The sequence below is a fragment of the Protopterus annectens genome, chromosome 13.part0 (assembly GCF_019279795.1).
Source record: "Protopterus annectens isolate FY-2018-M chromosome 13.part0, PAN1.0, whole genome shotgun sequence".
NCBI lineage: Eukaryota > Metazoa > Chordata > Ceratodontiformes > Protopteridae > Protopterus > Protopterus annectens.
The window spans coordinates 1,128,309,970-1,128,336,642 of NC_056747.1; the positions used below are offsets into that span (position 1 = coordinate 1,128,309,970).

The following is a 26,673-nucleotide window of genomic DNA, read 5'->3' on the forward strand; positions in this document are numbered from 1 at the left end:
ATCAGGTAGCATACTTTCTTTTGATACAGGAGGTTGTGGGTTCTACTCCCACACCATGTAGATGATTGCTGATACTGCGTTGTACTTTAAGGGGGGGGGGGTGCTGCAGTCCTGAGTGTGTCCTCCTTTGGATGAGATGCTAGCAACTATGAACCTGTTGTTGGTTTGCCATCCATTCACTATTGCAATATTACCAGCTTACCATTTTTTAATGTAACATAGGCAATTTATTCTTCAAGGGCTGCAGGTACTGAATTTGTAGGTGAAACACTGAAATATAAAGTTGTTTGCTAGGAGCAGTATCTTCATTAGTTACAGATATTTTTAAGGCAGAATTATTCAAATGACTTACTTCTGCAGAGATTGTGCACAGTGACTAATACTGGCAGAATCTTCAGTAACCTTTTATGGTTTAAATATTCTGAAATGTCCAGTTTTGTCATTTTTGGGTCATATGTTTTGTTTCATTGCTTACTGGAAATATGTTCAAAACTACAAATTTAAAACACACTCTAACAAGTGGTGCTATATTGTACAAGGAATATAATTCACTACAATCAGGAAGGTAAATCAAAGAACACATGATATGTGCATGTTCCTAAAATGTGTGCAAAGGGCTTATGGTTTGAAAACAGCCCAAAAGTAAATGTAATCCATTTCTGGCCTGACACATTTTCTTTGAATGTGGGTTTTAATGCCTTTTTAATGAATGTGAGTTTCAAGGGCAGAGAAGTTAAATGTTAATGTTAAAGCTGTTTTCATTGTGAGCCTGTATCATTTTGCTTAGCAACTGTCTATCAGCATTTGTGCTATAAAATTTGAAATAAAAGTTTTAAATTAAATCTAAATATCTGTAATCATTGTAGAAGTAAAGAAGAATATAGTATGCACACTAACAGCCAAGTAATGAGACATTGTAATGGCTGTGGGAGAGGGGAGGCTGCAAAACTTCTACTAATTGGTTACTGGTGCCATGGATGTGAGAATTTAGGTCTTCTTGATTTAGTTAGGTATGTAAAAGGCATTTGTCTTTGTCTTACATTCAGTCATCATGAATACATTTTTACAATGTAATACAGATCCCTCAGCTTCATCCTATATACTCTACTACCTATCTAATTGGCAGCAATGAATTTGTATTACTGACTTTTACTGTTAGTTGTCGTAGAGCTCTCAAGAGGTCTCTTAACTAACTCAAGCCTATAATGCCCTTTTTGCATACTCCAGTTCATTCCCATACCTCCTTATAGTGACCAGAACTGTTTTGGGTCTGATTTCTTTAACTAGGGATTTCCCAGCTAATAGTGGGCAATATTAGAAAGGGCAAGGAATTACTAACAACACGACGGAAAGATTGTTAGGCTAGCATATCCCACACTGGAGAAACAAATCTTTGTTTGCCACTTATTATTCATATTTATGTTCATATTTTAATAACTGTGTGACCTACATTTTATTGAGGTGTAGGGTGTGAAACAGCAATGTAGAAGACAGGACAGTTTGCTGAAGATGCTGCTTTATATCACACTATAGTGGAATATTGCTAGATGTTTGTTAGTAATTATGAAAATTAGCAATATTTCCATATGTACTTAATACTTCAAAAAAGTGATTTACAAATTGTTGTACAACATTATGTGAAACCTTAAATTTTGTTGAAGAAAAACATCTTTGCTGTTTGCACTATAAGTTGTACATCTTGAAAGATATCCAACATTATTTGTATTGCTAATTATACAACTAAGCATGTGTTTTCATATTTCCATAAATATTTTAATAAACATGCACATATAGAGGAATTTCATGTTGTCACGTAAAAACTTATGTCTGTTAACAAAAATGTTCTAACAATATATGTCTGGGTTGTATAGATTTCAAGATATGAATGTTTGTGAAAGTTTAGAAACAGTATTGGGTTTGTATACATTATAGTATATTGCAGTATTTATGCAAAAGACTATGACTGCACTGACTATTACCAATGTAGAGAAAACTTCTTACTGATAAATTGCTATTTGTACAGTTTAAATAGCTACTATGTTTCACAAAATATTTACATTTGTTTATCTTATGCTTTTTAAGTTTAATTTTCAGAAAATGCTCTGGAATGTAAGATGTGTTTAGGCTGCTAGAGGTGTGACAGTCCAACCGCATGAGTGTTAATGATTTAAGAATCTGCTTTGGGACATGTGCTTTTTTTTTAAATATTTGCCAAAATGCAATAGTAGTCAGTTCCTTAAATTTGCAGATTATGTCATGATTGAGCAGCTCTCCTCTTCTTCCTGGGCACTGGCGTACTTTTAGCAGTTTAACCTAAAATTTTATAAATTCAGCACAAGTAAATGCCAATGCCTTAGCTTTGGGAGAAATCAAATATGCTTGCGATTTTATACTATAATGAGCATATTGTGTTACTAAGAAAAGTGAACGGTTTGACATAATTGTTTCTGTAAATCAAAACTTTAAATGAAATGTAACTAAAAATAATATGTAGTGCAAAGGGTATTTTTGGCATAATTGTTAATACTGCTGTGTTTACTAGAGTTTTTCTTTTGTTGGAATTATTTAAAGTTCTTATTCCAATGGCACTAGAATGTGACTCATTTTCTGCAATTAATCTGATGCAAACATTATTAGACTTAAATTTATACAAAAGAAATTTACTACGCATGTTTTAAGACTGTTTTTTCTTGTAGATATAGTTTGCTGTAGGATGTTAAGAGGTAGAGTGGTACTTTATTTTAAATCTTAATATAATAGTCAGTTTATATTAAAACATTTTACCCTTTAGGCAGCACTAGTAATATGGACTGTATGAGTGTCAGTGATGCAAGAGGTATCATAAATATATTTGGTGCTGGAAGACCAGAAGGCTGTAGGTTCTTTTCCCACTCCAGGTGATTGGATTGCTGACACTGCATTGCAGCTTTAGAGATGGGTACTGCTCTTTTGGGTGTGTTGTCCTTCAGATGTGATGCCTTACTTACATTCCATTTGCTTGAGTTGGTGGTAGGATAGGTAGGTATAAAATATCTCTCAATACCTATCAAAAAAGAGTAGGGGAAGTCCCCATTGCCCTGGACAAATTTCCACTAGTAGTCTCCCATAATAAGAGGTGATTAGCCTAGTTGAATTACCCTGATCCACAAATGATAAAATAAAATTAATTAAAAATTGTCTTAGCTAATCTCTCAACTGCAGTGGAGATACAAAAAATACTTACAGGTATCAGTAGTATTATGTCTTTCATGCAGCTTTACATTTTTAAATATCCAGCAAAAGATTTAGTCCTGTGTATGGTTGTAGTAATTTCCTTAAAGCCCACTGACCTGGACCTTAGTTATTTTCCTATGAGTTGACAATTTTCATGTGAATACCAAGGATTCTGCTTATTACTATGTTCTTCCCAGATCATTGGACACTCCACAACTCTTGAGTATGATGATATGCAGTTTCATAAGGCTGAACATACCAAGTCTTGCCATCCAGCACCCTGTGATAATTTGTATTACTGTGATGTAGATATCACTTCCCTAGGAAGGACTTGCCCACTGGAGAAGTTTTCTCTTCCTCTTTGCCTTGCTAACATCCGTATCTTTGGCCTTGGTCTTCTCAGTGGTTTCTTAGGCAGTGTAGGAAACTGGACTGTTAGAAGGTCAGTGTTTCATTTTCAGTGCAATTCTAGTCGGAGAGTAGTTGCATGACCTTAATTGTCAGGTGAATTGTTGTTTAACAGGTTAATGAATCAGACTGACTTGTGTATTCTCTTTGTTTTTCAACTACAGAGGACGAACATTTAAAAGTAGCCGCAGTGGTACTGCATATTATCAAGGAATTTGTTCATTGACAAGAGCAGGAGGTGTAAATGAGGTATGCTATTTATAATAAGTGCACCATTCTGTATTTCTGCCTTATGAATTATGAATTTCAGTCTGTTGTTTCTGTAGTTTTGCTCAGCAAAACTTTCTACCATGTGCTGACCAAAGACCATTGCCCACTGATGTCTGAACTCTGCACACCCGTTCTTACTTTCCTCCTTACTTTCTCACATGTCCTTCTTCTCCACACAGCAGGGGGAAAGATGGACACCCTCATCCCTATACTAAAATCCAGAATACACTTGACTGATAATGCAGAAGTTCAGACTGAATCTATGGCATGCTGCCTGCTAACAAGACAACATGCAACGTATCTGTATTTCTTGTACACACAGAATGCAGAAGTAATGTCAGGCATTCACTGATATTCTGATATATAGCAGAAATGTGGAACTGTATTTAAGAGGCTGGTTTAATGTTGCTAACAGCAGCATGTTTCCACTGTTTCCCTATGCAGACTGGTGCCTAGATTCAGCACCAGAGATACTTGTTTCAAAATACTACATATTAAACTGAATGTGATGACAGAGGGGGTAAAATAGGTTGCTGTCTGTACCACAGATGATTTGCATCCACTGGTACTGTGTGTTGCAGTTTTGTTACAGTTGGTACAATTGAAAAAATAAGCCCACCAGAAATGATGCCACCATCTTCCTCTTTTACCTAAAGAAGGGCACCACTGGGGCATCAGGGTAATTGTTCAGAGGAGTAATATTGGAAATTTGAACTGTATTTGGCTTTATCTTTTCATTCTTGGCCCTCATGCTCAGTGTTTAGTAAATATAAAAGTGCATAAAGTGCTACCCTTGCTGACATCTTTCTGTTTGTACTTTGTACTCTTTTTCAGTATGGAAATGTAGGTGCCATGGCTATCACTCTTGCTCAGAGTCTGGGGCAGAATATCGGCATGATGTGGAATAAACACAGAGCTGCAGCAAGTATGTTTTCTCTCCTGTTGGGGTCTTATTATGCAGTGAGTAAGGTGTGATGGTGTGTTTTTTTTGCATACATAAATAAATAAATATAAAAACGTGTTCTGTAATTCAACAAGGAAGAACAATACAGAACTTAAAACAATCTGTGTCGCAAACAGAGAGCAGGGTTAAATGAAGATTGATGTAGTGTTGATAGTGATTTGCTGGGAGCTTTACCAGTGTAAATGGTGCTAAAATGCATTTCAGAGACACAAAATAGCCACATTGAGCATAATCTCATTAGCAGCTAATTAGTACAGAGGTGTAGCTAGTTATTCTGTGCATTCTGGTGCCCCCTCAAAAATGGTCTGTTCCTGATCTGGCTGTCTTTACTTAAGGAGAAAAGGAGCAAGCCAGATTAATCTGCTTCATCTACACTCACCAATTGAGCATAGAGGAATAAAAAAATGCTCTTTACTTTTAAAACTGCTTACTGTATTTGCAACAGCCAGCTTCACAGTTTATGTCACACACAGAGTACTAAATCATGAAAACACACACACACACACACACACAGCTGCAAGCATACTTAGATAGGCAATTGCACATTCATCCACACTGTCAGATTAGATGAACTTGTGTGCAACTCGCGCGCACACACACACACACACACACACACACACACACACACACACACACACACACACACACACACACACACACACAAACTAAGAAAGGTCCATGCATGCCAACACACACACACACACACACACACACTGGAAAAGGTCCATGCATGCTTACACACACACACATGCATGCACAGACACTCCCATACACACACACACACACACACACACACACACACACACACACACACACACACACACACACATGCATGCACAGACACTTCTGTTCATACACACACACACACACAGACACGTGCATGCACAGAGAATTCTATTCACTTGTACACACACATGCATGCACATGCACTTCCATACACACACACACACACACACACACACACACACACACACACACACACACACACACACACATATGTAGACACAGTTTTGCAGTACTTACTTGTTGTGGTACTAACATCCCCAGAGTACACTTTTGTCACTTTACTCAGTAAAAAATGCAGTATTGTTTTTTCTTTAAACCACTCTACTGTGCTATTCTATTCCAGGTAAAAGTTCAAGGAAAGCGCATATCGTCAATTTGCATTAATTGTGTCCCTGGAGTGCTACATTTGTATGTAGCTTTCTCCTGCATGATTGCTGTGGAGCTATGAGCTTAAACTTCCTTACTGCCCACAGCAGTCTTTGAACTGATCCTGCATAATGCACTGAGCAATCCTGCTATCAGTGGGATTGCAGAGTACATTACGTGTTTCTGAATCCCATTACCAGGGTAGAAATCAAAGCACTTAGTCTTTTAAAACAACATCCACAAAGCTACGCAGTCAGTAGTATCCAAAAATATACAGCACTCCAAGCCCATCCAATGTGACCCAACCAGAAAATGACTAGTTTACTTAAATAAGGGTCTCTGGTGAGAAATAAATGAAGTAATCCATCAAGATAAATAGATTGATACAGCTGCATTATTATCCCCTGATATAAAAAAATCTGAACGTGTAACTGTAGTATAAACATAATCAGCAATGATGTATTAAACACTGTAGAAAACCGATGCTACATTGTACCACTGGACCAGCAGCAGTAACAATAACAAAACAGCCTTCTATAAGGAAAACACAATGTCAATATGATGGCAGTTTGGTTCCTTGAACAAAATGTTGCAGTAATTGCCTATTGGGCTACATAAATGTGGCATACTATACATACGTATTCTGAGATAGACTGACAACATTTCTGGGACTGGTTTCTATTCATTGTGCCCACAGAGTGCGGGGATAGACTCTGGGACAGGCTCCAGCTTCTCCGTGACCATGAACTGGGCAAGTGGGAAACTAGACAATGAATGAATGAAAAATGAAACAATAGTAGCAGCAGCTTCAAAAAGAAGTCACCAGCAGTTGGTCATTAAGGAGGCCCAACCTGAGGAATGGCATGATAAACATTCCCTAAATAATAATCAGACTCCAGAGATTGCAGAACAGTCATAGTTTATTTTTTTATCCAATGTTCACCAGGTTAGTCCCATTAGTCTAGTAACTTCTTCTCAGGGGAGACCCAAGGTGGCATTTGTACTACTAGAGGAAATTTGGGCAGGTTATCAAGGATCTTCACATACGTACTCCTTTTGAGAGATGCCATGGAATCTTTTGCATCCACCTTAGCTACCACCAGAAGTGGGAAAGTCTGACTGGCAAGAACCTATTTTCACTGGAGTCATGGGGAGTAAAGCTCCACAGCATACAAATGACAACAGTAGATCACTATCACTGACAGTCAAATATACAATGGTAAGAAACGCATTTAAACATCAAACAAATGTATAAAAGATATATAAGCTAAATGCATTTCAGATAAATAAGTATGAAAGAAAAAGAAAAAATGTGCAAGATAAATGCAAAGTGAGATGAAAATAAAATAAAAACATGGTGTAAGGGTAGAAACATGGTAGTATTGGTGGTGGAATGTAAAGGCTTCCTTAGTATAGTCACACAAGAGAGGAAACATTGAGTTGAGCATGATTAAACAGCAGAATGGTGAAGTAGAAGAGTTATAGCCAATATAGACCAAAAGGGAAATGAAAAATATTGGTTTGACAAGTTAAATATGGGAGCTAGCACAAAGAATGTGAGGACATATGAAGAAAGTTGAATGTAAACCCCTTGCTAGGGAGGGACCTTGGAAAGGAAAATTTGTCTTGGTGTTGTGGGTGACTTGTGGGTTTCAGTTGTGGTTGCTGAAAAAATCTGGCATTTGTAGATGAATTATAATGCTTCAGGAAGATACAATTAGTAGACAGCTACTCTAGCAGTGTTAGTAGTGCAATAGGTAGCACACTTGCCTTTGTTGCAGAAGGCGATGAGTTCTATTACCGCACCAGGTAAACTGATAGTTTGCAGTGCAGTATAAGGATCACTGATGATGGGCCCCTCTATAGGTGTTATCCAGAACACCATTTTCTTCTCTTAGATGTCAGTAAAAGGAGATGCGGTAAAATATCACAAAATTGGGTCTCAGTGCAGACACAGCTATGCCACGTAGCTTTGTTTCCCCAACCTCTTTCTGGAAGTCAGCAAGGGCAAAAAAGGACACATAAATACAGCGCAGTGAACTACATGGTGCATCTGAGATATGAAAGGGAAAAAAACAGAAAATAGAATAAGGTAAGTAGGTAGAAAGGCAAAACTTGAAAAGAGATCATAAAAATGAATTAAAGGGCATTCTGAGAGGGAAGAAAACAGAATCTTGTAGACTTGTTTTCAAGTACACAGCGGCACACTTTTTGCTGAATTCCATTCTCAGAGATTAGTCTATCAACACTTTTTGCATTCGGTGTAAATGTGTTTTTTTCACAATGGAGTTAAAATGATTCATAGGTTGGTACTAGATTAACTCCCCCTGTGGGACATTTTAAGGGTAGCCAATTACTCCATGTGAGAGTCAAACCCTGTACCTTGTGTCTGTAAGGTAAACACCTTAACCATTATGCCAACCTCCCACCCAGTGCTGGTTGTTTAATGTGCCAGGTGTGAGTAGTTTTTTTCCACAATGCAGTTAATGTGCTGTTTGTTTAAAACAAGTCTGAATGTTGCGATATGCACTGCAATTAACATACTGTTTGTTTAAATCCAAGGTGAATGCAAGTGTCCTGATGTCTGGCTTGGATGCATCATGGAGGATACAGGGTAAGATCACCTTATTCATTCTTTTCTCACCTTTTGACTATTTATTAAACTTTTGTCCTAATTATTATTAATGTCAACTAGAACTGTGCTTATGATGTAGTTTGAAAGCTCATACAGAATACTGGCATTTAGAGCTATGAATCTGCACTTGAATCTGTTATCAGTACAGAGAATTTTATTACAGTACTTCTCCCCGAAAGTTCCTAACAACCTTTAGCCATTGTAAAGTCATATACTGGTCCTTGGTGGGGAGAGAATAGAATGATGAGGTGTCATACCACTGCTGCATTCATTTCTTTATTTACAAACTATATGCTCAGCACTGAAGAGAAATGCAACATTAAATGTAGGTCTTATCTACCTCTCTTGGCAGTGGTTTTGCCATTTATGTTGTGTTTTGGATAAAGTTGCTCTATTATGTTAATTCGTCCCAGGCTGTACATGAAAACGGGTCATTAAGTATTCATCAACTCTAACTAGCCTGTTATCAGAAAATGCATACAATAGAAAAACGTTGATTATGGTGGCAATAAGAATTGATTGACCCATGTAATCCATACCTGCTGGATAAGCTTCAGCTTGTTTCATTCCACCACATGTAAAAATTCTCTTAATGTCTGTCATGTGCAGATTTTGAATTTCATTGCTGTCTTGGGATTCTGTTGCCTTTTCAGTAAAGCTGTTTCAAGGATGCATCATGTTTTCCACGGAAATAAGACGTCTTGATATTCTCCCTGAGCCAACTACCTTGTATCCTCAAACTGTGTCCTGACATTCTGGTAGTTTCTTCTCTAATGAAGGATGGTAGCCATTTGGACTATCTAGTTTCCCATGAAGAAGTTAAATACTTCTGTCTCCTTTCCCATGTACTTAAACATATATTTGCTTTTGGTGAATATTGTATTATTTTGTTGCACTGGTTTGGAGTGCTTCTTTTTTTTTTTGCTCTTATGAAAATGACATCTTCAAAACTGCATACTTTTTGCCAGGATGTATCTTAGTATTTTACTAGCTGTCTGTATTGAGAATTGTGTACATATTGATTACACACTGTTGACAGATAAAGGCCTCCTGACCCATTTAACACCCCTTTTCCTGTATACTGAACAAACTGAAGATTCTAGTTAACCAACAACTTACAGTTTTCCCACCCTTCATAAATCCTTATGTCTATCCAAAGCATTCCTGAACTCTGTTCCAGTTTTTAACCCTATATTCTCTTCATTAATTATCCATCACCCTTTCTTGGAAAAATGTATATCCAGACTGTATCCTGTTCTTATACATATTTTACTAGGTACTTACTTGAACTTTGAAACCTGTAGATTCACCGGCGATACTTAAATATTTCTGTAGCATTCTTTGCCTTCTTTCTTCATGACTTTAGTAGGCTCTTTTTCTTTCTCTTTGCATGGATTTTGATGAAACCTTTATGCCATTTTTGTTACCCTCTTCAGAAATGCCTATGCCCTCTCTATGTCCGTGTTATGAGTAGGGTCTATGTAATTTACAAAAGAAAGTAGATGGGGTTTTTAATGTCTGTCACCAGGAATAAAACCTACTGATCACTTTTTCTGTTCACTATTGTCTACCCCTTTTCTCCCCTGATGCTCAGTTGGTGTTTCCTGTTGCACACTACTGCGTTGCTTGCTTACCTTTAGATTATGTGAGTACCCATAGGTTTCTTCCTATCTTTGTTGCTAGTATCGCTTTCCCTCTAGTTATGTTTTCATTTCTTCTCCAGTGCCTTTACATTTAGTTTGATTTATCATATTTTAGACCATTTCACAAATCCTGGAAAATCCTTTACTTTCTTTCTGTAGCTTCTTATGTGTCAGCCCTGCTTTACATCTTTGCTTTATTAGCAAATAAATCCATACTTTTCTTTCAGGCATTCTGCAGTGTCATTTTTATAAACATTGAAAATGCTCCCTCCCCCACCATGTACTACCACAATGGTACTCCATTATGAGCCATCATCTTCCTACGCCTCTCCTTTTAGGGCCTATATTATATGAGCGAAAGTTCATATGAACGAACACTCTAATGAACGAAAATGCAAGACATCAAACATTATATTGTGGGGGGCTGTGCCCCCCCCCCACACCCCCTGCTAAATATATATTCCAACTCCGAGATCGCACTACAGTGAGGAAAGGGCAAATATTTCTATCTTCACTGTACTGCGACCCCAGAAAAAGTGTTTCAATGCTCGGAATTTTCGCTCATTAGAGCGTTCATTCATATGAACTTTCGCTCATATAATATAGACCCTCCTTTTACTATAGTACTTTATGTCCTTTTGTCTAGACAGTGTTTTACCAATACTTCTTCAGTTTAACCCCCTCTGCAGCTATCTATTTTATTCATTCACTGATTTTGCTGTGGTATCATCCCAAATGTGTTTTTTTTTTTTTTTGTCCAATAGAATTTTTTTTATTTTCGGCGATACATACAGACCAGATACATTTGAGGTTTTGAAATGAACAATAAAAAGTAAGAGAACATCAGTAACAAAATACATACAGGTTCATAGGTTCATAGGTAGATACTAGGCTATCGGCCCAAGGGCCTAAGTAAGCCTAGCCAACAAGGTTCCCTGGCTTACGCCACCCAGAAAGTTAATTTCCTGTGCCCCTGTCAAGCAGAGCCAAAGAAGTGAGCCCCGGGGTGAGTTTCCTATTTCCCATCCACTCATCAAGATTTTTCTTGTAGAGTGCTAATGAGGAACTTTGCTTGACATAGATGGTTAGCTTGTTCCAGAGTATAGGAAGTCTCTGGGATAGGAATCTATCCCTCCAGCATGTCCTGTTTATTGTGGTGACAAGGTTTAGGTCCCTAGAGCGTGTAGCTCGGAGGGATTGGGATTTCTTTAGGTGTAGCATGTCCAACAGCTCTGGGTTTAACATAGCTTTATATGTTAGGCAGAGATCTCCTCGGAGTAGGCAATATGCTACAGAGTAAAGCTGGAGTTTTTTCAGAAGGTCAGTGTAGGGCATCTGTTTGAAGCCAGTAATCCTCTTTGTGAGGTATTTATGTTGCCTTTCCAGCTGCTGCAGATGTCTTGTGAGGTACATTCCAAAAGGGGTGTTGTACTCTGTAATGGGTCTATTGAGTGCCAAGTAGAGGGGAAAAATTACCTCTCTTTTACTGGATGAGAACCCTTTTGTGATGAGGTGTGCCACATAGAAGGATTTCCTGAGTACTGTGGCGATGTGATTATCAAAGGAGAGACTACTGTCCACCTGGGTCCCAAAGTCTCTTATCACAGATTCAGCATTAAGTAGACTGCCGTTTATGTGGTAGTTCATGGGTACAGAGTTTTTGCCAAAGGGATGACAATGCATATAAAACTCTACTACTAACTATATACAGTAGTGCTGCTTGAAGTCACCAATGAAGAAAAAAATCTGAACATATTTAAGTAAAAGTTTATAACAGAGTAAACTTCACACTGCTTTTGTAATGAGAAAAAAATTGAAAAAGGGAACAACAAAGGAAGGACTTGTGAATAGATCCTTGGGCCTAGAAGAAAACATTCCACTAGTAGTGTAGTACTCAATTCCATCAGTTATTTAATCTTTAAAAATATGATTGAAGAGGGTTTTCCAGAATTTCTGGAAGTAGGCTCATTTATTTAGACTTCTTATTATAAGCTTTTGAGAGGTAATATACTTAATCGCCATGGTTCTGAAACCTTCCCAAGATAGCTTAGTGTGGTCAAGCCAATTTTTAGTTATGTAAAGTTTAATTAATAATCAAAGTGTAATTAGGACATGTAGTCTCAAATTTGAGAGTTTAAGGTCAGTGATATGAAGTATCGCCATTTCCCAAGAAAGGTTTGATTTGTGGTAACCCATTTTGTCTAATCGTACTCTGAGATAGCACCAAATGCTATGTGAGTATCTGCAGAACCACAGAACATGGAAAATGTCCGCCTGGGGATAGGGAGCAGCAAGGGCTTGCAGGAGAGACATTAGTATTACATTTATTTAAAATAGAGGGAGTATAATATGAATAATTATTGACCATAAATTGTGTGTATAAAAGTTTTTTAAAAGGGGACATTTTAAGGGTAGATTTAATAGCTGTAAATTTTTGATTTTCCGAGAAAGCAGATCCTTCTTGGTCCCAAAACTTTGAATAGACAAATTTCTTTTGGGTATTTGATTAGAGATATCAATTTACAGGATAAGGCTAGCGTGTTTGTCTTATTGGATAGAGCTTTCAACAGCTCTGTCACATATTTTATATCAGTTTCATTAATATTAGTGTCCTTAAATAGAAATGTGATAATTTCCCTTAACTGACGTAGAATTATAGTGTATTTTTTTTTACTCAGGTTTAATATTTCCCTTAGTTCCGAGACCGATTGGTCCAAATGTCTTTCTAAAGTCTTTTTCCTTGTTTTTTTCTTAGTTGCAGTCCTAATTATCCAGTCAGAGATCATATTAGATGTGTTGCATTGTTTTTGATACTAACAGTTTCATTTTATACTTATATTTCATTGTTCATTGTATGAGACAACAATGAACTGGCAGACGTATATTATAATTCCTTTTTCTGTGGTGACATTAGAGTGGTCCCTCTACAAAAATAATTAACTGCGAAACAAACATTTACATTACAGTGATCTACACTACAGTCTCTGTGTCTAGCTAGAGATACCGTCTCCTTCTTTCTATTTATGTTCTTCCTGTCTTTCCTGGTATTTTGCCAGGCTTCCTTGCTGCTGTATCATGTTGCTTGCTTACCTTTAGAAATTCTATTTTTTAATTTTTGGTAAGAAAGAGGATTATTCATTTTTAATTCACGTTTTCCATGATGGCCTAAATCTATACCTGCTATAATTTACTACAGAAGGAACATTTTTTTCTTTACTGTAAGCCTTTGTTTATCTGTTGTTACACTGAAGTTTAATCATAATGTATCAACAAAAAGACAATTTCCATGCAAATACGTATGCCATCTGTTAACTGAAAAGTTCTGACTTGGAATTTCTCAGGCTACAGGTATAAAAGTTCCAATAACAGTAAAATAATAACAGCATGTGTTACACAGAAAGAGTAAATACTTAATGAAATTTAAACAAAAAAGGAGAAACAAATCTGATGTCAGAAACAGTTACAGGCCATAATAGGTTCTTAGCAGTAGTTATATGAATATGTATCCATTTATGTAGGCTGTACAGCAAAAACCAGAAGACACTGTAGATAATATGTGAGAACAGAGTGTATGTGCAGGGATGAAAACTTATCTTGAGAATGATAGAACTAACTTTGGGGTATCTGGAAATACATAAGTAGAGAATGCATAAATACATCAGATAACACCAAACTTTAACACTTGTATTCAATAGAGGCTTAACTGCAGCTTGGGACCTGGTCGGTTTACAGACCATGGACCCCCAACCTTTTTTTTTGGACCACATATAAATGCCCATATTTTTGGAGTCCCCTTACTGATTGTTTTTAACACATACTTATACTTATCTACCAACTTAAATTATTTAATAAAGTAAAATGTGTGTGTGTGTGTTTTTTTTTAAGTTTGAGTGGCCTTTAAGGTTGCCACCTTTTCAAATGCCCAAAGTGGGACATTTCTGGTACAAATGTCAGATTTTGTAGGGCAAAACATACCTACGGACAGTACAAAGGACAGAACTTCACTTTTTTGCCTAAATAAAAGCTTATTCTTATAGATTCATAGTTTCATAGGTTGGTACTAGGATATTGGCCCTAGGGCCTGTAGAAGCCTGGCCATAACAATTCCCTGGATATTTCTTCCCACAATATTTACTTCCCTGGACTCCTGTCAAGCAGGGTGACTGATGTGATACCCGGGGTGAATTTCCTATCTCCCATCCAATTGTCAAGGTTCCTTTTGAAGAGGGCAAAGGAGGCACTCTGCTTGACATGTATGGGCAGTCTGTTCCAGAGTATGGGGAGTCTCTGAGTCAGGAACCTATCCCTCCAGCATGTTTTATTCATTGTGATGACAAGGTTTAGATCCATGGAGCGTGTGGCTCTGAGGGATTGGTATTTCTTTAAGTGGAGCATGTCCAACAGCTCTGGGTTTGACATGACCTTGTATGTTAAGCAGAGATCGCCTCTGAGTAGACAATATGCCACAGAGTATAGCTGGCGTTTTTTTAGATGGTCAGCATAGGGCATCTGCTTTAGGCCTGTGATTTTTTTAGTGAGGTATTTCTGCAGCCTTTCCAGCTGTTGCAGATGTCTTGTGAGGTACATACCAAATGGGGCGTTGTACTCTATAATGGGTCTAATGAAGGATGAGTACAGTGGGACAATGACCTCCTTTTTTCTGGATGAAAAGCCCTTAGTGATGAGGTGTGCCACATAGAAGGATTTCCTGACTGTTGTGGCAATGTGGTTATTGAAGGTGAGACCACTGTCCACCTCTGTCCCTAAGTCTCTCATCACACTTTCGGTGTTTAGTGTACTGTCACCTATGTGGTAATTCATGGGTACATGTTTTTTCCCAAAGGGGATAACTGTACATTTCTTGGCATTAAGCTTGAGCCCATGGCTGTGGCACCAAGCATCTGTTTCAGTAAGGCCCTTTTGTAAAATATCCACATCATTTGGGGATTCAATAATGGCTCCCAGTTTGCAGTCATCTGCGAGCTTTGTTAGCCAGAGTCCCTTAGTGTTGGGCTGTACTTCAGAGAAGTAGATGCCAAACAAGAGCGGTCCCAGGACAGAACCCTGAGGTACTCCACTTGTCACTTATCTGGAGCTGGATTTGGAGTCGGCTACCTTTACAGTCTGGGTTCTGTCATTTGGCAACCCATCGAGTGACATAGGGATTTATGCCCAGCTTAGTAAGTTTATCTGTAATTCCAGAGTGGGGGATGGTGTTAAAGGCCTTGACGAGGTCCAGATAGGCTGTGTGGACTGCCTTACCCTTGTCCACAGCTTTGGAGACTGATTTGAAGAAGTCAATCATGTTCAGGAGACAAGATCGGCCCTTCACAAATACAAACTGGGTGGGGTCCAGTGTTTGAAGGTTGCCAATGTCTTTGTTTATAAGTTCCATGATAATGCGTTCCATGCCCTTGCAGATCAGGCTTGTCAGACTGACGGGATGGTATTTCCCGGGATCCAAGGTGGGCCCCACCTTGTGGAGTGGGATAACTGTAGCTGTGCGCCACTCAGTGGGCATGAAGCCTGAGGTGAGGCTATGATTAAACATGACACTTAGGTGAGGTGCCAGTTCATTTTATAGTTCATGTAGTACACAGCCCGGGATGTCATCTGGTCCCATGGATACTGTATTCTTAGCTTTGGAGAATGCGGTTTCTTCCTGTGTGGCCATGATTACTGAAATTTGGCAAACCTTTGGTATTGAGATGGGCCCTTTAGGGGTTGAGAGAGGGGTGAAGTTGGCACTAAATCAATCTGCCAATATATTGGCAATATCCTTGGGATCAGTATATTTAATGCCATTCTGTTGTAGCTCAGAACATATCTGAGCATTGCCATTTAGATTCTTGACATAACTATAGAATGCCTTGTGGTTGTCTTTGGAATCTTTGACAATTTTATTTTCGTAACTAGCTTTGGAGGATTTTATGAGGGATCTCACCTTCTTACTGAGGCTGGTAAGGGAGTTTTTTGCATCCTGGGATTTTCCTCTTTTCTGCAACAGTTTCTTTCTTCTGTTGTATAGTTTGTTTATGGTAGGGGACCACCAGATTGGCTTCCTTTTTTTGGAGGAGAGCGTCTTGGTTCTATTTGGGATGGCACGATTCATGCCGAGTGGATGTGCTCGTACAGTGCCTTAGTGTAGGATTCAGCAGTCAGACTTTCAGCTCCCATCTGCATGGGTGTCATGAAGTTTGTCACTTCTGACTTGTAGCATTTTAGTTGCTTATTCTGTTTCTTATAACATTTAGGTGTTTCAGATACAGAATAACTGTTTTATGCAACTATTACATAAAATATAGGAAACAGTTTTGTCCTAAAATCCCAGAACATTTGCAATTTTTACAATTTTTTTGCAGGACACAACTGCCCAAAGAGGGACTGTCCCTCACAAAGTGGGACAGGTGGTAACCCTAGTGGCCTTAAACATTTTCCAGCAAGAAGTAAAATAAAAATGTACTAACCAATAATAAAAATATCTATCTCAGAAGATTTCATTTGGAAAAAAGCACTAATAAAACACTGACTTAATAAATTACAATAAAGTACCAATGTCAATACCCACAAATTACAGGTACTTGATCGCATATATCTCAAAATTGGATTGCAATTAAAAAAATGGCTACAGTTAGGGAGGTTTGCATAGGCCCTAGGAAGTATTGAATCCTGGCATTGGGGAAGTTTCTCATGGAGGATGCCAATAGAGTATTGGTATTTCCCCTGCGATGCACACGATCCCCCCCTAGATCAGCACTGAGTTCAAGGATAGATAAGTTTTTCATATCAAATGAGCATAGTCACTTGGTTTTAAAGCTGTAGTACCATCCAGCTACCCTATCAGACCATACCCCATTGCACTGACAGTTACAGCAGATCATGAGAGTTACAAAAGATTTGCAAGTGTTACACTTGTATTTTTGTAAAGGTTTTGACAGGTCTGTTGATTGAAAAATCACAAAACTTCCAGGTGAAATAGACTTAGCTTGTAGGTAAGTGAGCGGAGTTAAAGGAAAACCTGTTGGCATACTGCCAGCAAAGTGGGAGCAAAGATTGTCTCTTAGGAGTTGGTCAGTGAACTGCAAAAAGACTGGGGAGGTACAATGGGATATACTGAGAGGAGTAGATGTGAGGACAGGGGAGTTAAGGAATGTGATTAGGATATTGCTGGATTATAGATTAGAAAAATATGAAGAGAGCCTTAAAAATTAAAATGCTTGATAATTCCCTCTAAAATCAAAAATATTTGGCTAGCCACCCATGGGACCAGCAGTCAGACAAGTGGGTGTGTAGTTTGAAACGTCCAAGCTCAGGAAAACTAGTCCGAAACCGGAAGCCAGAATCTAGAAGGTTTTGTCCAGTTTTATAACCACTTCTATAATGAGGTTCTAGGGCCTCTGTCAACACTTTTTTTCACTTACTGGAGGTCCCCAAACTGGCTGATGAGCAGGGATGACACTTAGTAAGCCCTATTCAACCAGGTGAAGTAGATGATACTATTAGGTATTCAGCAAAAGGGAAAACTCTAGGCCAAGATGGTATCCCGCTCAAGCTTTACATTTATAACAAGGAGTTATTTATTCCATTATGGACTAGATGATTTAACAATATACTGAACAGAGGACCAATCTCTGGCTCCGGAAGACAAGCTAGGATGTCAGTCATTCTGAAAGCAGGTAAAGACACCTCATGCGCTTCCCCTAGTAGACCTGTCTCTGTTTTAAATTATGATTGTAAATTATTTGTTCTAATTATCTCCAGAAGGATGGCTTTATTACTTCCAGGGGATAATTCATAGGGACCAAGCTGGGTTTATTCAGGGTAATTCTTCTTTTGTTAACCTAATAACGTCAGAATTAATGATTAAAGATGCCAGTAACTGTAGGAACCCATTGGTTTTAGTCTTCTGAGATGCAGAGAAGGCATTTGATATGGTTGGGTGGGACTGTTCTATACAACATTCCCTTAGCAATTTGTTTGCTTGATAAGGAGACTATGTGGGGGAGCTAAGGCAAGGGTGAAAATAGGACTTTGCCTTTCTGAAGTGTTCAGTATTTCCAGGGGGACTAGACAGGGATGTCCTCTTTTGCCTGTATTATTTGCTGTTTATTTTGAGCCTTTAGCTGATAAACTATGGCATCTTCTTGATTCAGGATATACTGGGAAGAAAGAGCAAACGTTAGCCCTTTATTTGGATGATTTTCCTATTTGCATGACTGGACCTTTCCAGGATTAGGATGGGATTGTACAAGTCTAACAGATGTTTGGGCAGCTGGCAGCATATAAAATTAATTTGGACAAGACTAAAGCTGTGTATATGAACATCACCATGAATTAGCAGCTGCTAGCCAGTTTTCCCCCTCCTGGAAGGCAGTGCATGAATGAAGTACTTGGGGGTTACACTAGGTGCCTCTTTGGACAATCAATCAACCTTTTAATGAGGTCTTGCAGAAAGTAATATACTCCAGCAAGTGTTTCTTTTATTTTAACCAGACCTGGGTAGTCTGATGCTTTCCTATAGGTTAATGGAAGTCATGTCTGGAGCTTGCACTGCTTTTTCTGAACAGCTGCAGTACTTTTCCCAGTCAGTGTTTTTCCTCACCTTTTGTAGGTGATTTTCCTTCAGGTTCTCTGTATTTCTTTTTTCCTGGCATCCAGGCAAGTGCACTTTACTAGCCAGTCTTCACACTGGGAGAGCTAGAATTAAGCTGTTACTCAGTGTGCACCATCTTGGAAGTACGGAAAAAGGGGGTTGTTGTTGTTGATGATGGTGACGATGATGATGATGATGACAGATGGATGGATGCAGGTTGTTGCAGACTCAGCAGACTACAAATCACAAAAAGAGGTACTTTGAAGAATAAGGCGGCTGCTTTTTTCGGAACAGCTAATGGAAGGTAATAGGGATACGGAGTATTGGAGCTTTTATGACTGATATGGAATGCATCTTTGTGTTTACTAAACTGACACAAACAATGAAGAAATTGAAAATAGCCTCTGTGCCTTATAAAGACCACTTCAGACTAATAAACTGGCTCTTTGAAAGTTGGAGTGATAGACTTAGTAATGCATTCAAAGTTCTACTAACCACGAACAAAGACAAGACGACCTTAGTTTATATAAACTGACTTGGTGAACAGATCTAGGGCAGCAGATTTCCCAGCAACAGTGATCTCAGCTTGTTTCAGTACTGATATAGCAAAAGATCATGCAGGTATAGATTTTTTGGATGCCAATGTATTTACACATTTTTTACACCATGTAAGGCTACATGGGATGTTTCCCACATCCAGACCCTTTGCTTGAGATGTGAAATCAACACATAGAAGGATTGGGTGCATGTCTAGTGGATGACTTCTTCTTTTTCTACTGAAGGTTTCCAAGAATGTTTGTACAAAGAGATGGAAATCTATGATACCCCCCTCAGATAGCTGAGGTAACTGCTTTAATGAAAGTGGTACTGCTATTTGAATACACAAATGCAACAGGGGCTCTCTGCACTGAAATAATACATAAATGGCTTCCTTGGACCACTCTATTTGGGAATGATAGGGATTAAGAAAGGGGAAGGGGAAGTACTGGTCAGCACTCTGAATATATGAGAAGCTGAAATGTGATACTGTGTACATGCTAATGAGACATAGGTGGAAATGTAAATAGTTATTTGGATTTTTGATGGGATTTTCTTTTTTTTTTTTTTTTTTTTTTTTTGCTGTGTTTTTTCTCCACTTTTTTTCTTTCCTTTGTTATTTGGTTATACATGATGCATTTGTTACATATACAGTGCTGTACCTAATGGTTGCTCATCAAATGTTGTAATAAAGGTGAATATGGAAAAATGCCAACTGTAAAGTATTTCAACTTACTTTACATAAATCCACACTAAACATGAAAAGCCAGATTAATGATTGTTTAGCTTGCTCACAACAACAGGGTCAGACATTATCATCCATAAAAAGCTACTATACCCAGCAATTATAGTTTCAGCCCTGACTATGTACACCTCAGATGTCTAACTGCAGTAAAAATAAATACATTCAATAATAATTATGGACATAACAATGCATTTCATTCTTGTTTTACACAAAGAGTAATCAGGGAATAAAGTTTTCCAACTTATTTCACATAAATGCATACTGGTCGTGAAAGTTAGACTGTATACATTTTAAGTATGTAGAGGATGTGATTAGTATGATTTAAGATAAGATGTACAGATCATAGTACTAAATTGTACAATTCATCATCTAGCAAATGTGCATGGTCCAGGAGTAAATAATATCATATGAAGATGAGCACATAAATGATGAACCTGATGTGATATGGTAAATGTACTTTTGAAATAGAATAAAATATGGGTGGGGAAGAAGTTATCTTTGAGAAAGTGTGCAAATATTTGAGCAAAATGTTTGATTAAAAGCTTTCTGACAGTGAACACATCAGTAACACATCATTAACATTCTGTACCTTAAGGTTTATCATTTTCTGAAGAACGAGTGCACTGATGTCACATTTTAATGTGTTAATGAACTCCAGACAAGACTATGCTAACTCCCTGTGGAACACATACGTGTAGTCTAATGAAGCACATAGAAATATATAATAAGCTCTCACTTATAACTAACTTTCAGGTCCCTTTTATTTGAAGAGGGGCTGAAAATATATGTCAGTATTCACTATGTTATGCAAGGCAAAGTAGTAACCTTATAACAGTATACAAGCCTTTGATAATCCTGACTTGTAGAAGAAATTACATATGTAAGTTGTAAATCAATCTCCAAATCCAAGAGAAATTGTAATAAAGATGCACATGCTACCACATACAGATTAAATAAATGATCAGACTATTGTGGCCAGTGACTAGACTTCATTAAAGTGTAAGATGCAAACTGCCAACAGTCTGGAACTTTTCAAAAGCAGTTTAGAGGAGTCTGTGGGTAGCACCAAGTAATTATAGTTGGTACCGAAGGAGTATATAATATTTACAGAATTAATTAATTAAACAATTAATGGATACATGCGGTGAAAGGCTGGTTAATGGCTTATTCACAAGGAGCTCTAACTACAACAAACATACTGAATGAAGTAAGACTGCATAGGCATTAAAATAAGTATTATCTAACTGAACCAAAAATGTAAATAAGGGGAGGAAAATGCAGGTTTTCATTTTAGTCACTATACTGGCAAATATATCTTGCATCAAAAGCAAGTCCTCATTTTATCTCAAAGTGTTGGTTTTGGCATAAGAAATGTAGTTTATAAATAAATTCAGATTAAAATGTTAAAAGAAAATAAGTGATTTTCATTTTTGTGAGATGAAATCTATCATCAGGACCATGCTGTATGCTTGTCACACTCACTTTGATCTGAGTAATACCAGAAGTACCTTTTACCTCTCTACCTAGGCTTATACATCTCTTCCCATCTTTGATGCTTTTTAGACTTTATCATACCGACATTTAATTATTGTGTCTGAATTCTGCATGCATCCTGTTTTGCATCTTTTTTCGTATCACTTCCTAGGACGTGGCTGAGATGGTTCTGTTGTTATCAGCCTAACTAACCTAGTTAACAAACAGTAAATGACTACTCATTAAGCTTGCAGCAGTTTTTTGTTTAAATGGGGCTGTTTCCTGTTCTCTTCACTTTTGTGTTGTCACATGGAAGAATATTTTACTGATATACAATTTTGTACTTATAACTGCTTATTTTTAATATCTCTGTTAATTATTTTCTGTTGTTATTATTACTTTTTATTATAGGTTTTGGAGGTTTTCCCCAGCCTCCCCTGAAAAACGGGTTAATTTATGCCCAATTGTATACTTCTGGAAAACAGATGTAAAGCAGATAAATAAATTACTTAATAGTCATTCTACTTCAGCCAACTGAATCATCATTTGTATGTTATTATTTTTGGCTCTAAGGGGTTTGCATCCCTGTGGCTCTTATCACCACTAATCTGACTTGGCCTTTGGTTCTTGGACATTGGTTAAGATAATTTTTCGATGTTCTTATTTTATTATTGCACTTACCATCACTCTCCCCAAGTCCAAAGCTTGGTATTTCAGGAATGCAGCATCCCCTTTATTTTGTATTATAGGGTCAGTTCTGGAACATAAGTACAAACACTGGTGTGGAAATAGAACCTGCAGCTTCGATTTTTCCTGGTATGAAAGACGTTGCTACCTGTTGAGCTATTAACACTGGAAAATTTGTTACTGATAACTGTGCATTGGCCACTTTTGTTGTATAAGTATTAAGTTACAAAGTACTTGCAATACTTTATTTTTAGTGAAAATAGTTTAATCTGTAGTGACTTTTGTGCTGGTAGTTTTTTATTAGTCTTCTGTAGAGAGGTGTAAAGCTTGTATGTAGTGCTGTACATCATGTTTGTATGTTTTATTCTCTCTGAAAAGCTTTTGTACATCTGTGTATATCTCAAACCCCCCCCAACCAAGAGATTTTGCCGTGCGCCATGCCTTGCAAAAAATTTATATTTTGTTAAATCAATTTAGATTACATTCAGCTCATGATGCCATCGGTTAGGGTTTCACACTTCTTACTGTTCAAAAAATGCATATTGATGGAAAACCTCATGCTGTATTATTATAGCAATAACCCACGCCTGGGTGTGGGTAATGCTGGATTTACCCACGGTTGGCGTGGTTTGGTCCCGAGGGTGAAGCCGAGGGACCAAACAAAGCCAACCGTGGGTAAATACAGCATTACCACACCCAGGCATGGTGCTATTATACATGACATTATTTAAGAAAAGAAACTATTACTTTTCTTAAATAATGGCATAGTATAATGCCTGTTTACTGCCCTTCCGCAGATGTCTGGCATCCGTGGCAGTTCTGATGTACTGCGCCTGCGCAGTACATCAGAGCTGTGGGCAAAAAGCGGAGAAAGCAAGATCTCCGTTGCTTTTTTTTTACTGTTTTCACTATGTTAAATGGGTTTAACATAGCGAGACAGTTTTAAAATAAGCAACGGAGATGTCCATTGCTTATTTTAAAACTGTCTCGCTATGTTAAACCCATTTAACATAGCGAAACAGTAAAAAGCAACGGAGATCTTGCTTTCTCCTTTGCTTTTTAAAACCTGTCTCGCTATGTTAAATGGGTTTAGCATAGAGAGACAGCTTTAAAATAAGCAACGGAGATCTCCATTGCTTATTTTAAAGCTGTCTCGCTATGTTAAACCCATTTAACATAGCGAGACAGTGTTTTAAAAGTAGAGTTATACTAATGGAAAAAAGTCCGGGTGACCGGACCTTTTTCCATTAGTATAACTCGATTTACAATGTGCACGCTGGCCAATCAGCGTGCACATTTTGGGGGGATCATGGTATAATAACATTTTAGGTTAATTAGAGTAATACTAAACAAATGTCCTGATGTTTTGGCTTTTGTTTCCTCATTATTTTTGGCTTTGTTTAAAACTCTTGAGCAAAGAAGTTGAGAAGCATGAATTAATTCGTCCAACAAACAAAATGTGTTTCTGCAGTTCTTACAGCCATCTGCCAACTCCTGAAGTGCCAGTATATCTGGTTGTCTACCAGGACTTAAAAAAATGTACTTACCTCAGCCTACCACAGCCATTCCCTCTCTTTTACTGTGGGAGTCGATTTCACTCCGCTATAATACTCACAAGTGGATTTTCTTCTTGCTGCCATCCCAATGAATTTTAGGATGGAAACAAGCAGAAAGCTGTGGCTGTTTAAGTACGGTCACAATGGGCTGATTATTTATTTTAAATAATGAAGCATTTCTTTATTTAAAATAAAGGAATATGTAAGGAAAGCACCCAAACAGTCGCCCGCCCATGCTGCACAAGTAAGCATGTTCAGATTGTAGTTCTTGTCTGTCTAATTTTATTTCTTTAAAACTAAAAGTAAATTCATGATTTATTAGCAGTTGTATTTATCACATAACAACAGTTTTAAAAATAAAATTATTTTATTTTATATATTGTGTGGCTAGACATGAACCCTCCTTGAGCTGTGGCTGCCCAAATTGCCCCTATTAAAAAATCTGTCAATACCAGCATTGCAGTTGCAGATTCAACTCGTAAAAAGTGCCTGCAAAATACATTCTGAAAGTGGTTGTTTGTGAAATCTGGAAAGGATGCAGGGAGTTTACTCCACTATTTAAAATGTTTTGGGGCTGGATGGACTATTTATTGTAAGCAGTAGGTCCACTAAACAAGTTGGAGAAGGAACACTATTCAAAAAGCAGCACACCCATGGAATATTGATTACAAACAGACTGTAGTATGGACTAGCTTTAATCTGAACTGTAGTAATCAAATATCAATGACTCTGCAACAAACTGTAGAATTCCAAATGAAGAACCAAGCAAACACAACCCAGTATCAGGAGCCACAATTACAACAAGCACAAGAACGCTGACGATAGTTTACCTAGGTTTCGTCTTTAATGAACAGACTTCTTCAGAACAATCACCATTTAAAATCACTTCAGTTATATACATTTCATCCAAAACCAACCCCAATTAACACGTTCCATTAAACAATTAATTAGTTAATTAATAATAAATCTATAAGCCCTAAAAAATGCATATACTTAACCATAATACTATACTTCCACAAATTTTGTTAAATGTTGGTAAATATATATATATATATATATATATATATATATATATACGTCCTGTCACATAAATATATGTAATACATCAAAAAACTTTAAATCATTGATAATATTCATACTTAACAAAATTGGCTTACTGTTATGTATTTGCTAAAATTATACTTGTTAAAAATATTAAAAATATTTATTAAAAAGTATAAATATGCACATGAACATGCATATTAAAACCATAGGTCTGTTCATTAAAGACAAAACCTAGGTAAACTATCATCGGCGTTCTTGTGCTTGGTATGAATTGTGCCTCCTGATACTGGGTTGTGTTTGCTTGGTTATTCATTTGAACTGTAGTAATGTCAGTTGGTGCCTTGGCAGTCCCCAAAGTGGTAACCTCTCTTCAACAACTTGATGGCCAAAAAGGTTCTTCTACTTTATAAACCAAAAAAAAAAGTCCTCACACCACTAACTGTATCAAACAACTATACTTACTCACTGTAGTGGAAAATAGAAAGTTGTTTTGATGTTCTACTAACATTTGGTTTGCATTTTTGTTTCATGTATGTATATGTTATGTGACAGACCCTTGGATTCAGAAAGGACATCTGCACTGCAGATTTTCCCAGTTGGGTAAGCTTTAGCGCTTCATAGACCACTCTCATTTTAACTCGGTATGCAGGCACCAGCTGTTGCATGGAGAGTAGTCTCTGTCTAGTGAAGCTACCTACAAATGCAACAATCTGGGGGAATGTTTAATGCAAATTAGCTATGTGCTATCCCCCAGAAATGGTGGCAGCACTAGAATAATGTAGTAGTAAAATTCAGAGAATTGTTGTACCTTATTATTTTCAACATAAGGAGGAAAAAAGTATATGCCATTTTTGATGGAATACACCTATTCACTCCTATGTAAGGGAGCCTGGCCATATCGCAAGTACAGGTAGGTACAGTGGAACCACATGTATGTGTGCACAGTGTGTGTGTGTGTGAGTGTGTGTGTGTGTGTGTGTGTGTGTGTGTGTGTGTGTGTGTGTGTGTGTGTGTGTGTGTGTGTGTGTGTATGTGCACGTGTGTGCATGTGTTTGTGTATGTCTGGGTGGATGCCATGTTGAAGGTTAAGTATACTGGCACCATCTGTGTGTTTGAGTATGTATGTGCATATGGGGGGGCATAAGTGCATGTGATTTGTGAGTAATTCTATGAGTGTGATCATATCTGTTGAGGCTTGTGAGCAGTTACCTGAATGTGTGCACATCTGTGTGTGTGTGTTTCTGTATGTTCATGGTAGAAGGTGTCTGTGCTACCATGATGCATGGGATAATACAGGGAAACACTATTATACTCAGATCTGATAGTACAGTGTATGATTGAGAGACATGGTAATTAGCTGTTAATGAGATGTTTTTTGGTAGAATTTTACCTTGATGCTAACGTTTCTGCTAATTGGCAGACCTGAATAGGCCAGTTTGGGCTGCTGCTGTGATATCCTCTCTTCAGTCCTAGAGAAGGTGTGGCCACATGAGTGCAAACACAAAATTGGGAGTTAATGTTAATTAACAGCTGGAGCTATCTCTATATAATTTAAAATATTTTATCAGATGTATTAGTTTTTGTATTTATTTAAATTTGTTTCCTGAGGCAAAGCACTGATCAGTTCTGACCAACTTCAGTCTTAGTCCAGCACTAAACACAACAAAAACTACAGCGATTACAAAACACTAATGATACAAACACAAGTGAGCATCTTAATACAATATGTATAAAGCGTCCGTATGTACAAGGA

The 26,673-nt window shown here is 37.6% G+C and overlaps 1 protein-coding gene across 5 annotated transcripts in view; it reads left to right on the plus strand.

Annotated features, from left to right (window-relative positions):
- The window catches only part of ADAM11 (ADAM metallopeptidase domain 11), a 1,438,613-nt gene that overhangs the window by 739,419 nt on the left and 672,521 nt on the right, over nucleotides 1-26,673 (plus strand). For all 5 annotated transcript variants that reach the window (XM_044055102.1, XM_044055103.1, XM_044055105.1 and 2 more), the window contains exons 12-14: nucleotides 3,786-3,870; nucleotides 4,726-4,816; nucleotides 8,570-8,621. In XM_044055102.1, the coding sequence (XP_043911037.1) occupies nucleotides 3,786-3,870; nucleotides 4,726-4,816; nucleotides 8,570-8,621 (228 nt within the window). The remainder of the gene's footprint in view (nucleotides 1-3,785; nucleotides 3,871-4,725; nucleotides 4,817-8,569; nucleotides 8,622-26,673) is intronic.